General features: G+C 54.8%; 1 protein-coding gene across 4 annotated transcripts in view; it reads right to left on the minus strand.

The window, feature by feature from the left end:
- SLC66A2 (solute carrier family 66 member 2) overlaps positions 1–10,559 on the minus strand; it is a 74,123-nt gene extending 63,564 nt beyond the window's left edge. Inside the window, exons 1-3 of one of the 4 annotated variants that reach the window (XM_087439383.1) lie at positions 10,526–10,559; positions 9,715–10,054; positions 2,756–2,889 (exon numbers count right to left, since the gene is read on the minus strand). In XM_087439383.1, the coding sequence (XP_087295509.1) occupies positions 2,756–2,889; positions 9,715–9,917 (337 nt within the window). In that variant the 5' untranslated portion in view covers positions 9,918–10,054; positions 10,526–10,559. Of the gene's footprint in view, positions 1–2,755; positions 2,890–9,714; positions 10,463–10,525 lie in introns of those variants that run through there. The other 3 variants (XM_087439382.1, XM_087439384.1, XM_004422653.3) reach the window with 3 other exon arrangements.
- Between the last annotated feature and the right edge of the window lie 388 nt (positions 10,560–10,947).

Genomic DNA, 10,947 nt, shown 5'->3' on the forward strand with positions numbered 1-10,947 from the left:
ATACGTAGTAGACATGAAAACATGTAAATCTGATCTGGATTCAAGTATTTAAAGTGCTGACTATGAAAATCTCAAGAATTCTCAAACACGTCAGAAGTGGATTCCCCACCTGAGGCCGTCTGGGGCCCAGCAGGGAGCCCAGGGGTCATGAGGCTCTGTCCTGCATCCTGCGTCTTCCACCAGAGCTGACTGCACAGGGAGTGCAGGCTGGGCGGGGACGGGCAGCGACACCTGCAGTCCAGCCACCACCTGTGAGCTGCCAGAGCCATGCAGCCCCTGCCCACATGCACGCCTGTGAAGTCCCGCCCTTAGGTCAATGGCCGACACGTGTCGGCGCATACCCACAGGTGCGTATCTAGCCCAGGTGCTGCAGCCCTTAGGGAGGAGTGTGTTAGCTGCCAAAACAAGTTCCTACAACACGGATTTATCATCTCACAGTTCGGGAGGCCAGAAGTCCAACACAGGTCTCACTGGGCTAAAATCAGGACACATTCCTTCTGGAGTCTCCAGGCAAGAATGCAGTTTCTGCTCATTCAGCTTGTTTGCAAAATTCAATTCCTTGTGGCTGGAGGACCAAGGTCCCCTGTCCTTGCCGGCTGTAAGATGAGGGCTGTTCCAGTTTCAAGAGCCCGCCGGAGCCCACTGCACCTCTGGCTCAGGACCCTGCCCCGTCCTTCAAAGCCAGCTGTCCCCTCCGCCCCGCTCTTCCTCCTCCTCCACTCTAAGGGCCCGTGACAACATCAGGCCCACCCAGAGAATCCAGGACAACCTCCCCACTTGAGGCCCAGCCTTAAGCACATCTGCAAAGCCCCTTGGCCACATGAGGTGACACACCACAGGTTCCCAGGCATGGACACGTATGGGGGCCATTAACCTGCTCACCAGAGAGGGTTGCTTGTCAAAATCCAGATTCCAGCCCTAGCCCTGGAAACTGGGATTCACCATTTTAACTCAACCCTCGTTAACCCGAATAGAAACACTCATTTTGGAAGAATTTACACAGAACTCTAGAAGTCAAGAGAGAATGATGAGACATCCACCACCTCGCTCCTTTTCATATCAAGAATCTTCCTGACGAGAGGCCGCCAGAGGAGGCACAACTGCCCACTCACAAAATCTCCCACTGCCCTCGCCTCACCTGTGCTGACCTAAAGCCCTGCTGGTGGGATCTGCAGACGGGGAGCGTGTAGACGTGCTATTGAAGGCTTTCTGTATTTCAACGAGGTCACATAAATGTCACACTCTAAGTCTGCTCCATGGCCCGGAGGCTCACACACCTGCTGTATCTGGCATCTATATCATCAGAGCCCACACACTATTTCAAACAAGGTCGTGAAACCCAGTCTCATGTTTCAGTGCCCAAGGCATGGGAGCACTAAGCAACTGGGGCACCACACACCGTCTCCTGGCCTTTCATCCCTCCCTGGGTGACGAAAAGGTTACTATAACTCTCCACTGCCCCTTCTGTGCTCGGCTATGAGACCCCATGCCGAATTAAAGGTGAGGCTCAAAGGGGCACAGATCACAGAGTGAAGGGGTGGTGGGCCTGTTATCTAAGAGAAACTGCAGAGACCAGCTCCTCACCTCGTATGGGATTGGGTTAGAGAAGCCTGCTTTCCAGGCAGGACCCACGGTAATTCCCAGATCCCAGCAGGGAGGGATGAGAACAGATCCCAGGGGAGGAGGGAATATGGGGAGAAAGAACAGAAACACACAGGTCATCTCTACATTGTAAGAGATACTAACTGGTCCAGGCCACTCCCCAGAGCTGGAGGCTGACCTATTTGCTGCAACACTGAAATTAGCACACGTGATCTCACATAAAGACAGAAGCTACACAAGGGAAAGGATCACTCAAAGGGGAGAAAAGAGACAGCAGGGAAAAATAGAGGGCAAGACCTCAAGTCCGCAGGAGTCCCGGAACCAAACAGACTCTGGAGAAAACGCCGCTCTGAGCAACCGCTGAGATTGTACACACAACTGCTGGCAAAATCAAAGAGCTGCCCTAGATTCAGTCACTGGAGAAAAAGCGGAAGTGAGGCATCCCCTCCCGCACACGAGGCCCACCAGCCGCACATCCAAACACAGGGCGTCAGCTCGGAGAGAGCTTTTTCAAAGGAAAAAGCAAAAATAAGAAGTATTTTCTATTTCCTGAGCCACCAAAAAGCCAAGGAGTGGCGTGGACTGAGCATTCGTCCTGCCCAAGCATGTGGACCCCGCACGCCCACCCCAGGTGGCGATTCACTGGACCCACAAAGGCATGACTCTTGGTGTACGTTTACAAGGTACGTGAGAGAAGACCCAGATCACTCAGCTGCAGGTAAAGGGTAACACTGAAAGGGTATGTTTTATGGACCGATCACAAAGTCAGAGAGAAAACTGCTCCTCGGGCAACGTCTTCCCCTGACAGGATCCAGCCAGAGAAGAAACCAACAGACACGCCCCTCCCGTCCCGATTCAGAATCTGCCGTCAGGACAGTCACAGCGAAGAATGAAACACTAAGATCAGTTAATAACTCGCCCAGATTCCAGTGAAGAAACTATTATCTTGAATTGTCTCACATTACAAATTGTTTAATTCGAGTCACTTAACGTACTGAAAATGCTAACATCAGTTGCGGTAACAGTGCTGTTTGCTGAAAGAGAAGCTGCTCAGACAACAACGCCGGAGGAGAGTGGCTCCTGCTTCACCCTGAGCACAGGCGAGGTTTGCCTGCTGATTTAAGGCTTTGTCCCAAAGCGGCCGATCACCAACCTGCGAAGAAACGGCGCTTCACGTTCAGCTCGTTCGCCACGCGGACCTCGGTGCAGAGCTTCAACATCAGCAGCATAGTCAGGATCATGACGATGCTCTGCCAGAGAAGCGGAGACTCGAAATGCCTTCCGAACCTGGGGGATCAAGAAAGCACGGGATCAAAGGAGCCTGGACACAGGTGTCACGTCCGTCTTCCCACGAGGTCCCGCAGGGCCCCCCATGGCCACGTCCGGAGCAGCCCCCGGGAGAGCCCCTCACACCGTGGTGGCCCCATGGCACTGAAGCCCAGAACTCCAGGCTCCACAGTGGGACGGAGCTGGGGTGGGGAGGGCCTGGGGCCCCACAACACCCCTCAGCAGGGCAGACCCCTCAGAGTCACATGCAGGGCTTCTCCAAGCACCACACTCCCCTCCCCAGGGATCACGGGGCCCCACCCAGGGCCCCCTGAAGAGGGTGAGCATGTCCTCTGAGTTCCCGCCACCACGGCCAGGTGTCCCACACCTTTCTGCAGAGGGCTCTGCTGCCACCAGCAAGACAGTTTCCAGACCACCTGCTTCCCCGCTAAGACTCGTTCCAGAGTCCAGAGAAGGACAGGCAGCTCTGCACAAGGAGTCAGCAGCCCTGCCTCCTGCCTGGGGGAGAGGGTCCTGGCCAGAGCAGCCCAAGGTGTGAGCAGAGCAGCAGGGGGCCAGGGCACCAAGTTCCGCCCACCTCCCACCAGAGAGGAGGAGAAGTGGCCAGAGGCATAGCCCCCTAGCCCAACCTAAGACCCTGATGTCCAATGCAGGCCTCCCTGACCCCCTGACCCAGACCTCACTGATCCCCGACCCAGACCTCACTGACCCCCGACCCAGACCTCAATGACCCCCGACCCAGACCTCACTGACTCCCGACCCAGACCTCACTGACCCCCGACCCAGGACTCCTACCCACTCTCTTCTCCAAACCCCCCACTCCATCTAGCTCACCCAGCCACAAGCCCCAGGCTTCCTGCTGACCTTTTTCCAGTGTGTTGACTGTCTCACCAACTCAGCCACAAGCTCCTGGAGGCCAGAACCACAGTCCAACGACAGGCACCAGCTGGGCCCATCGGAAGACCCCAAACCTCAGGGGCTGAGAACAGCACAGCCCTTCATACACCAGCTGGGGGTCTCCACCATAGCCACCAGAATCCCTGGAGCTATGACGGTCCATTCAGGCCCACTGCAAACCTGCAGAACCACCATCTCCAAGGTGAAGCCTGGGCACGGCACCCTGCAAAGTCCCAGCCTCAAATCCAGCCTGGCTATCCTGAAGCACGACTCCACTAGGACCGGCCTGCAGTGTGGCCTGAAGGGTGTTTCCAAAACTTGAGCTAGTGGTCAAGACAACAAAGTCTGGAGGTCCTGGGTCACAGTCTGATTTCCCAGCTTCCCCTGAAAACAAGGAGACCCAGAGACAACTGCCAGCTTCCCCACTCGCCTCTCACTCCCATGGGCCTGAGCCCACACCCAGCCACCTCCGAAGAGGGAGGGTCACTGAGAGCTGGCTACTGAAGCCCTAATTGTCCACTCGGCAGGGACTTGCCCACCCACACCGAGCAGGGGCAGCAGAGCGCCCCGTGGGGCCCGGGCGCAGGTGCCCCGAGGAGACTCCATCCCAGCATCTGTGAGGCCGGCTGCTGTGAGAAGGAACTACGCCAAATCACTTGAGAAATCAACACAAAAACAGCATTCCACAGAACTCAGGCAAGGCTTCTTGTAAAGGACAAGATTAGCTGCAGCCTGGTCCCCTACCGGAAGAGCGAGTCTCTGAAAGGTTTGCCTACACAATAAGAAAACCTCACCTACACAGTAAGGAAGAAATGGCATCCCACGATGCAGAGAAACAGGCCCTTGCATTCGCTCCAACGCCACAGATCAACTTCCTCAGGCCCACGTCTGTGAACACAGCTCACTGCCAGACTGATTTTAATCGACCTGAGTGCCTCGCAGGAGAGCTCAGCACAGTCACTGGACAGTAGCAACTGCACCTCTGCTGAGGATTCGCCCTGGCCACGAGCGCCCACCCAGGTGAGCTGGCCCAGCAGGTGAGAAGGTGCTGTGCGGAGGGGAGCTGTGTCCAGGTGAGGCTCCCACGGCAGGTCAAGCAATCAGGAAAAGTCAGATATTCTCGGGGAGAGCAGTGGTGCCAAGATGGAATCTTCACAGGGCGGCCACACGAGTTCCAGGACTGAGGTTACAGAGGCCAAGGCCCACCCCATGTCCTCTGAGCAAAGGACAGAGAAGGCCTGCAGTCCTGGATGCTCAGGGAGCTGGCAGGAAGGCAGAGAAGAGAGCAGCCCACGCAACCTGGGCCCAGGGAGGGCGGAGGGGCCAGGGCACAGACAGCAGACAGCTCCATGACCACCGGATTCTTCCTGTGTCCCCAGGAAACATCACCTGGGCTCACCTGGGATCCAGCTGCTTCATGTGAGCCCCTCCAGTGACACCTCAGGAAGCACACAGGAAAGGAGCCCAAATGCTAAGTGGTCAGAGCAAGAAACAGTGGATAAGCCAGGCCTGGGTGAAGAGAAGGTCCTGCTGGAAAGAGGCTTTGGGAGAGAGGCAGCGGTCCCCGGGGCTTTCCAGGCCAGAGGCCTAGGCTGAGGGTACAAACTGCTCTGGCACAGGCTGGCTCCATCTCCGAGCTGCCCCCAAGTCCCTGTACCCGTGACCTACCGCCTCCAAGCCTCGTCTCTTCTGTCAAGTGTAGATATAACCCTTAAGGCTGTTTGAGGACATTTCCAGTCATTTCTGGGAACTGGTCCCACTGTCTACCTAGTTGAGCCCAGGGGTCAACTGACTCATAAGTGAAGGTCAGAGGAGGGGACAGTGAAGGTTCTAGATCAGGCTGAGGAGGCCAGAGATGCTTCCTGGCAGCAGGCCGGCACCACAGTAAAATAAGTTACCCTAGGGACTCCTCACACCCAGCTCACATCTGGCTAGAAGGCTGAAGACATGCAGTCTGGGCCGTAAGGCGAGAAAGGCCACTTCCATTTTTTTTTTTAAGATTTTATTTATTTATTTTCCCCCCAAAGCCCCAGTAGACAGTTGTATGTTATAGTTGCACATCCTTCTAGTTGCTGTCTGTGGGACGCGGCCTCAGCATGGCCGGAGAAGCGGTGCGTCGGTGCGCACCCGGAATCCGAACCCGGGCCGCCAGCAGCGGAGCGCGCGCACTTAACCGCTAAGCCACGGGGCCGGCCCCACTTCCATTTTTAAAATGTTCAACAGAAACAATGAGTGACTAGAAAAACTGTGAGAAAAAATATCAAGGTTTGGGCTTCCCTTTATACCACACACCATAAGTCAAATCTAAGTGAACTCAATATTTACAGTAAGAAATGAGACATTTGAAGTGAAGTGAGAGAGAGTGAAGTGAATATTAACTGATTTTATTGTGAAGACAGGCTAAGCAAGACACAAAATTTCAAAAAGCACAGCTTTTCACAAAAGATATCTAAGGGAAAAAACAAAGTTCAACGTCATTAGTAATTTTTAAAAGCTAATTAAGATAGAAAGATACCACTTTTTACTCGTCAAATTGGTTAAACTTCTTCTTCCTTTAATGCTAATAGTCTGTGCTGGCAGGGATATCACGAGAGCACTTTTTCCTCTCCAGCCCCTGAGAATATGGGCTGGCACAGCCTCTTCTATCAGCAAATGATGGGACAGCCCACCAGTCAAGTATGGGGCCTGCTGCTCAGAGAAGCCAGTCTAAGTAGGTTCTCCCTGGGTTGCAACATACATGTGTCTCACCCCCAGGGAGATACAAATTGCAGAGGATGTGCAATGTTTGACCAAGTCCAAGCAAAATTTCTACAAGGTACACCTTCTCCTCCTCTTCAAAGTAACAGAGAAAAGCTCAAGGGGAAGAAAGTTATGTATCTACTTCCCTGTGCTGCACTGACTGTTATCACACTTAGTAGCAGACTGTTACTAGATCTTTGATACAATGTTACCACATCTCTGATACATGTCACCACATCTCTGCTACAATGTTACTATATCTCTGATACAGTGTGTCTGCATCTCTGATACAGTGTTACCACATTTCTGATACAATGTTACTACATCTCTGATATAGTATTTTTATCCCATAGGGCTAGAGCTTGAGAACCATCTCCAGGAAAGCATGAGGCTCTAGGTCACAAGGCCCTGCAGCACTGTCCACACACCCTGGCCCCCTCCCTTCCCTTCTCTACAAAATCACAAGCCTGCCAATCTTAGCTATGAGGCATCACTTAGCTCTTCTCCTGGCTTCTGACACCACAAAGGCCAAATCCTATACATCAGCATTTTATGGAGTATGATCTGCTGAATGCTAGTTTTGCAAAAGGATGATAAGGACTATAAGAAATAAGGTCATTAGAGTTCCATAAGTTTCAGAAACCCTGGGTTTACACAGTTTGGTTGGCCCCTCCTGCAGGACTACAGAGCCACTCACATGCCTTGCACCAAAAATCTCCAAGGGGACTTCCCAGAGAGACTGGAGCTCTGAGGACTGCACCTGGCCAGCTTTGGGAAAGGCACTCTTCAGTTATTGTAATGCCACCACTGTTCTAGCATAGACCCAGCTCCCAGCTCACCTGGAGCCTGCCACAGCTGCTTACCCGTGCTGTCCCTCCCCCAATCATCCATAATTCTCATATGTGTGCATGATACATTCCATACACTGCTTCTGTGGAAGTGTAGACCCTGCAGCATCTGGCCCAGTGTCTGGCACATGGGAAACCCTCAAAAACCTATTAAATCAAATGGAGGAAGGACTAAGAGTAGGGACTTAAGAGGCTCCAGAAAGGGGAATAAAAAGAAGCGTCTGCACCACCTTCAGAAAGTGAGATCCTGGGACCAGGTGGGCAGAGAGGTGCACATCAGTTACAAGTCAGACAGAACCCAGCCTGTCTGCTGGGCTTCACCACGTGAACTGAAAGTACTGCTCTGTGTGAAATGCAGGGAAAGTGTGACCCCAGGCCAGAGAGACCCTCAAGCAGCCTTCCCTTTATCCCACACATTTCCACAGCTTTGGAATGCTGGCTAAAGGCAGTCCTATGTGTTCACAAGGCAGCCACAGAACCCCTGAAGTGACCCAGAACAGCTCAGGAGACTGACTCTATAGGAAAGGACGGATTGGATGTGCAGAAACACTCACTGGTGGACCAAGTTTAGAATCCCACAGGAGGCCACCCTATGCAGCATTAGGAAAGAGCTCAAGACTCTTTCTCAAAGGCTCAGGCCCTGCAGCAAGGAAAGAACTCCTAGATCCAAATGCCAGTCAAATTCAGGGGCACTGACATTCAAGAAACTGGTTTAATTTCTGACTTCTCCAAACCAGATAGTTAAATGTAGATTAGATATTCTATTTTCTTTTTGCAATATTGAATGATAAGCGTAATGGGGGAAAAAGACCTCTATGCGGAACTTTTTTCCCATAAGGTCATCCAACCTCAGGCAGCTGTCCTCCACGGTTTGGAGGAAACTTATTTCACAACCTAAAGGAAATGCTGCTTCCCAACCTAACTCCGTGAGCCTGGGCAGTTGCCTGGCCTGGGCACTCCCTGGGCACCGAACCCCCCCACCCCCACACACAGTGTGTGCAAAGTTAACAATGGCGTCACACACAATTATAGTTTGGGACCTACTTCTGTTCAACCTTAAACTTAATTAAGGCCATTTTAGAAAAGGGAAGCCACATGTCACACTGCTGTGGACGATCTCTGGCCTCAGTCAAATGGAAAAGAGGAACCTTCAAAATGCAGTTTTTCAACTCGTGCTAAACAAAAATAAGCACCCACTGACCCCTCCCTCAGAAGTAGCCTGGCCCAGAGACGAACCTCTTGAGGTGACAAAATCTCCAGAGGAGGAGTGGACTCACCAGCTCATCTTTTAAAAACCCCAGACAGGGGCAAAACTAACACACAGGAAGTGAATCAAGGGGTTTGCCGGACAGAATGCAAAGGAGAGAGAAGTCTGGGCTCAGGAAATTCACATCTTCATAGTGATGGAGATTACAAAGGGGACATCGAAATGTACGCTTAAAACAGGGGATTTTACTTAATACAAATCATACCTCGATAAGGTTGACTTAAAAACCAGTTTGCCAAAAAGCATGATTACTCCAACAGTGACCAAAAAGTCAAAAGAAGAGTCCAGAAGCGGAGCTCCAGACACCAGCTGCCCGGAGCCCCTGTCCCTACCTCTTCACCAGGCTGTCCTCCTGAGCAACTTCCTCCCTCTCTGTGCTGACAGAGTGGCCTGGGACCGTCCAGAAGGAAGGAAAGTTCCAGACTTTTTTGGCCTTAGAATGAAGCTATAAGACCTCTTTTCATTCCTCTGAAAACTCACCCTCCTAATTATGTCTGGCTTCAGCAACTGTCAAAATTAATTTCAATTTCCTACCACAATGTAAATAATGATAAGAGAAAGTTGGGCTGGGAGGAGCAAAAAAAAAAAAAAAACAGTCTCAAGTATTATCCAGAAAGTAGACTTCCTATCTAAAAAAAAACAAAACTACACACACCACAGAGAAGATTGAAGTGGACAGCCGCGAGCATGCCTCCCTCCAGACTCCCCTGCCCCTTCTTGAGGGGTTCCACTGGCGGGTGCTCACCACTTTCAGTTACTCTGACACTTGTTCAGTCCGGTCTCTCTCCCCTCCCCCCTGGCCAATTCCCAGAGGGCAGTGACCGAGAAGGCCCGGGAAGTATCTGAGGAGGTAAGAGCCATGGGAAACCAAGACGCAGACCTTAGATTACATGTAATCCCACCCCCTCCAAAGCAATCCCACCATTTCCCTGGGAAATAACCTCATCCATTTCACCAGCAACTTCTTAGGAAGTACAGACACTTCCACCCCCCTGGCCTCACTAAGAAACCCAGAAGGAGAAAGCCATCTCATCTCTCTGGAAGCACCCCACAGTAAGAAAGGTGCCAACTTACCAGAAAAGAATCCGTAAAATATTGGCCACCAGGAGCACCAGACACACGTAGGTGGAGAAGCCCTCGGCGTTCTGAGTCCTCCGGATGTCCCTGTACTGCGGGATGTACGGCACCACCCCTCCAAACACCATGGCCCCGGCGGCCCCCCAGGACACCAGCCGGTGCAGCGGGACCAAAAGCCAATCCAAGCCTTCCGCTTCCATCCCGAACACCTGTGTCGCCCGCCAGCGGCCGACGTCCACCGGGCCAAGTCCCCTCCGCTCTCACGCGCTCCGGGAACGCGCGCTGACCGTCATCCCCACGGGGCCGCGGCTACGCCGTGCAGTCGCCGCGCCGGAGCCTGGCGAGGGAGGAGACGGGAGAGCTCGGGCCGGGCTCGCGGCAGGCTGGGCCGCGCTCCGCGGGGCAGCCGGAGGCCGAGGCCGCGCCCTGGGCGCAGCGCGGGCTTCACGGCTGGGCACGACTGCCCCGGCCCGGGCGGCTCCGGAGCCTCGGCGCGCGCACCAGCCTCCGCGGGGGACTCGGTCCGGGGAGGGGTAGCTCGGTGCTGGGGGCTCCGGGGGAAGGGTTGGGGGCTGGGAGGACTCGGTCCTGGGGAAGGGGCGCACGGCCGCGGGGGGCGGGAGTGCAGGGAGCGCTCGGTCCGGGGGGCTCGGTCCCGGGGGCTCAGTCCGGGGTACTCGGTCCTGGGGAGGGCGCGCACGGCCCTGGGGGCCCCGGGGGTGGAGGGTGGGGGGATCGCTCGGTCTGGGGGTGGGGGGCGGCTCTGTCCTGGCGCTCCGCGCGCACCGACGCCGGCCCCGACCCTTACCCGCCGCGCCCGCGCCGGCTCCGCCCGCTCCGTCGGCCGCGACCCGTCCTCCGTCCGTCTGTCCGTCCGCGCGCCGGGGCCCCGCCTCGGCGTGACGTAACAGTGCCGGGGCCCAGCCCACAGGAGCGGCGGGGCGGGCGCCCCGGGGTCCTAGAGCGCGCCGGCAGAGCATGGGGAGGTGGGGCGCCCGGGACCAGGTCCGGGGTCGGGGGTCGCGGCGGCGGCGCTCGGGCCGCCCAGTGGACGCTGCTCTGCCGGCCCTCCCGGCCTGGGTTAGGAAATTCCTTTAGGGCCAGGCGCGCCCACGTGGACGCGTCTCCACCTGTCTACAGGCGAGGGACGGTGTAGACGCGGCGCGACACCACCGAGAGCGGAGGATAGGGTCTTGTCGCGACCCGCGATCAGCGCAGGCCTGGGGATGT

Source organism: Ceratotherium simum, chromosome 14 (genome assembly GCF_057802395.1).
Source record: "Ceratotherium simum simum isolate JZ-2026a chromosome 14, ASM5780239v1, whole genome shotgun sequence".
Taxonomy (NCBI): Eukaryota; Metazoa; Chordata; class Mammalia; order Perissodactyla; family Rhinocerotidae; genus Ceratotherium; species Ceratotherium simum.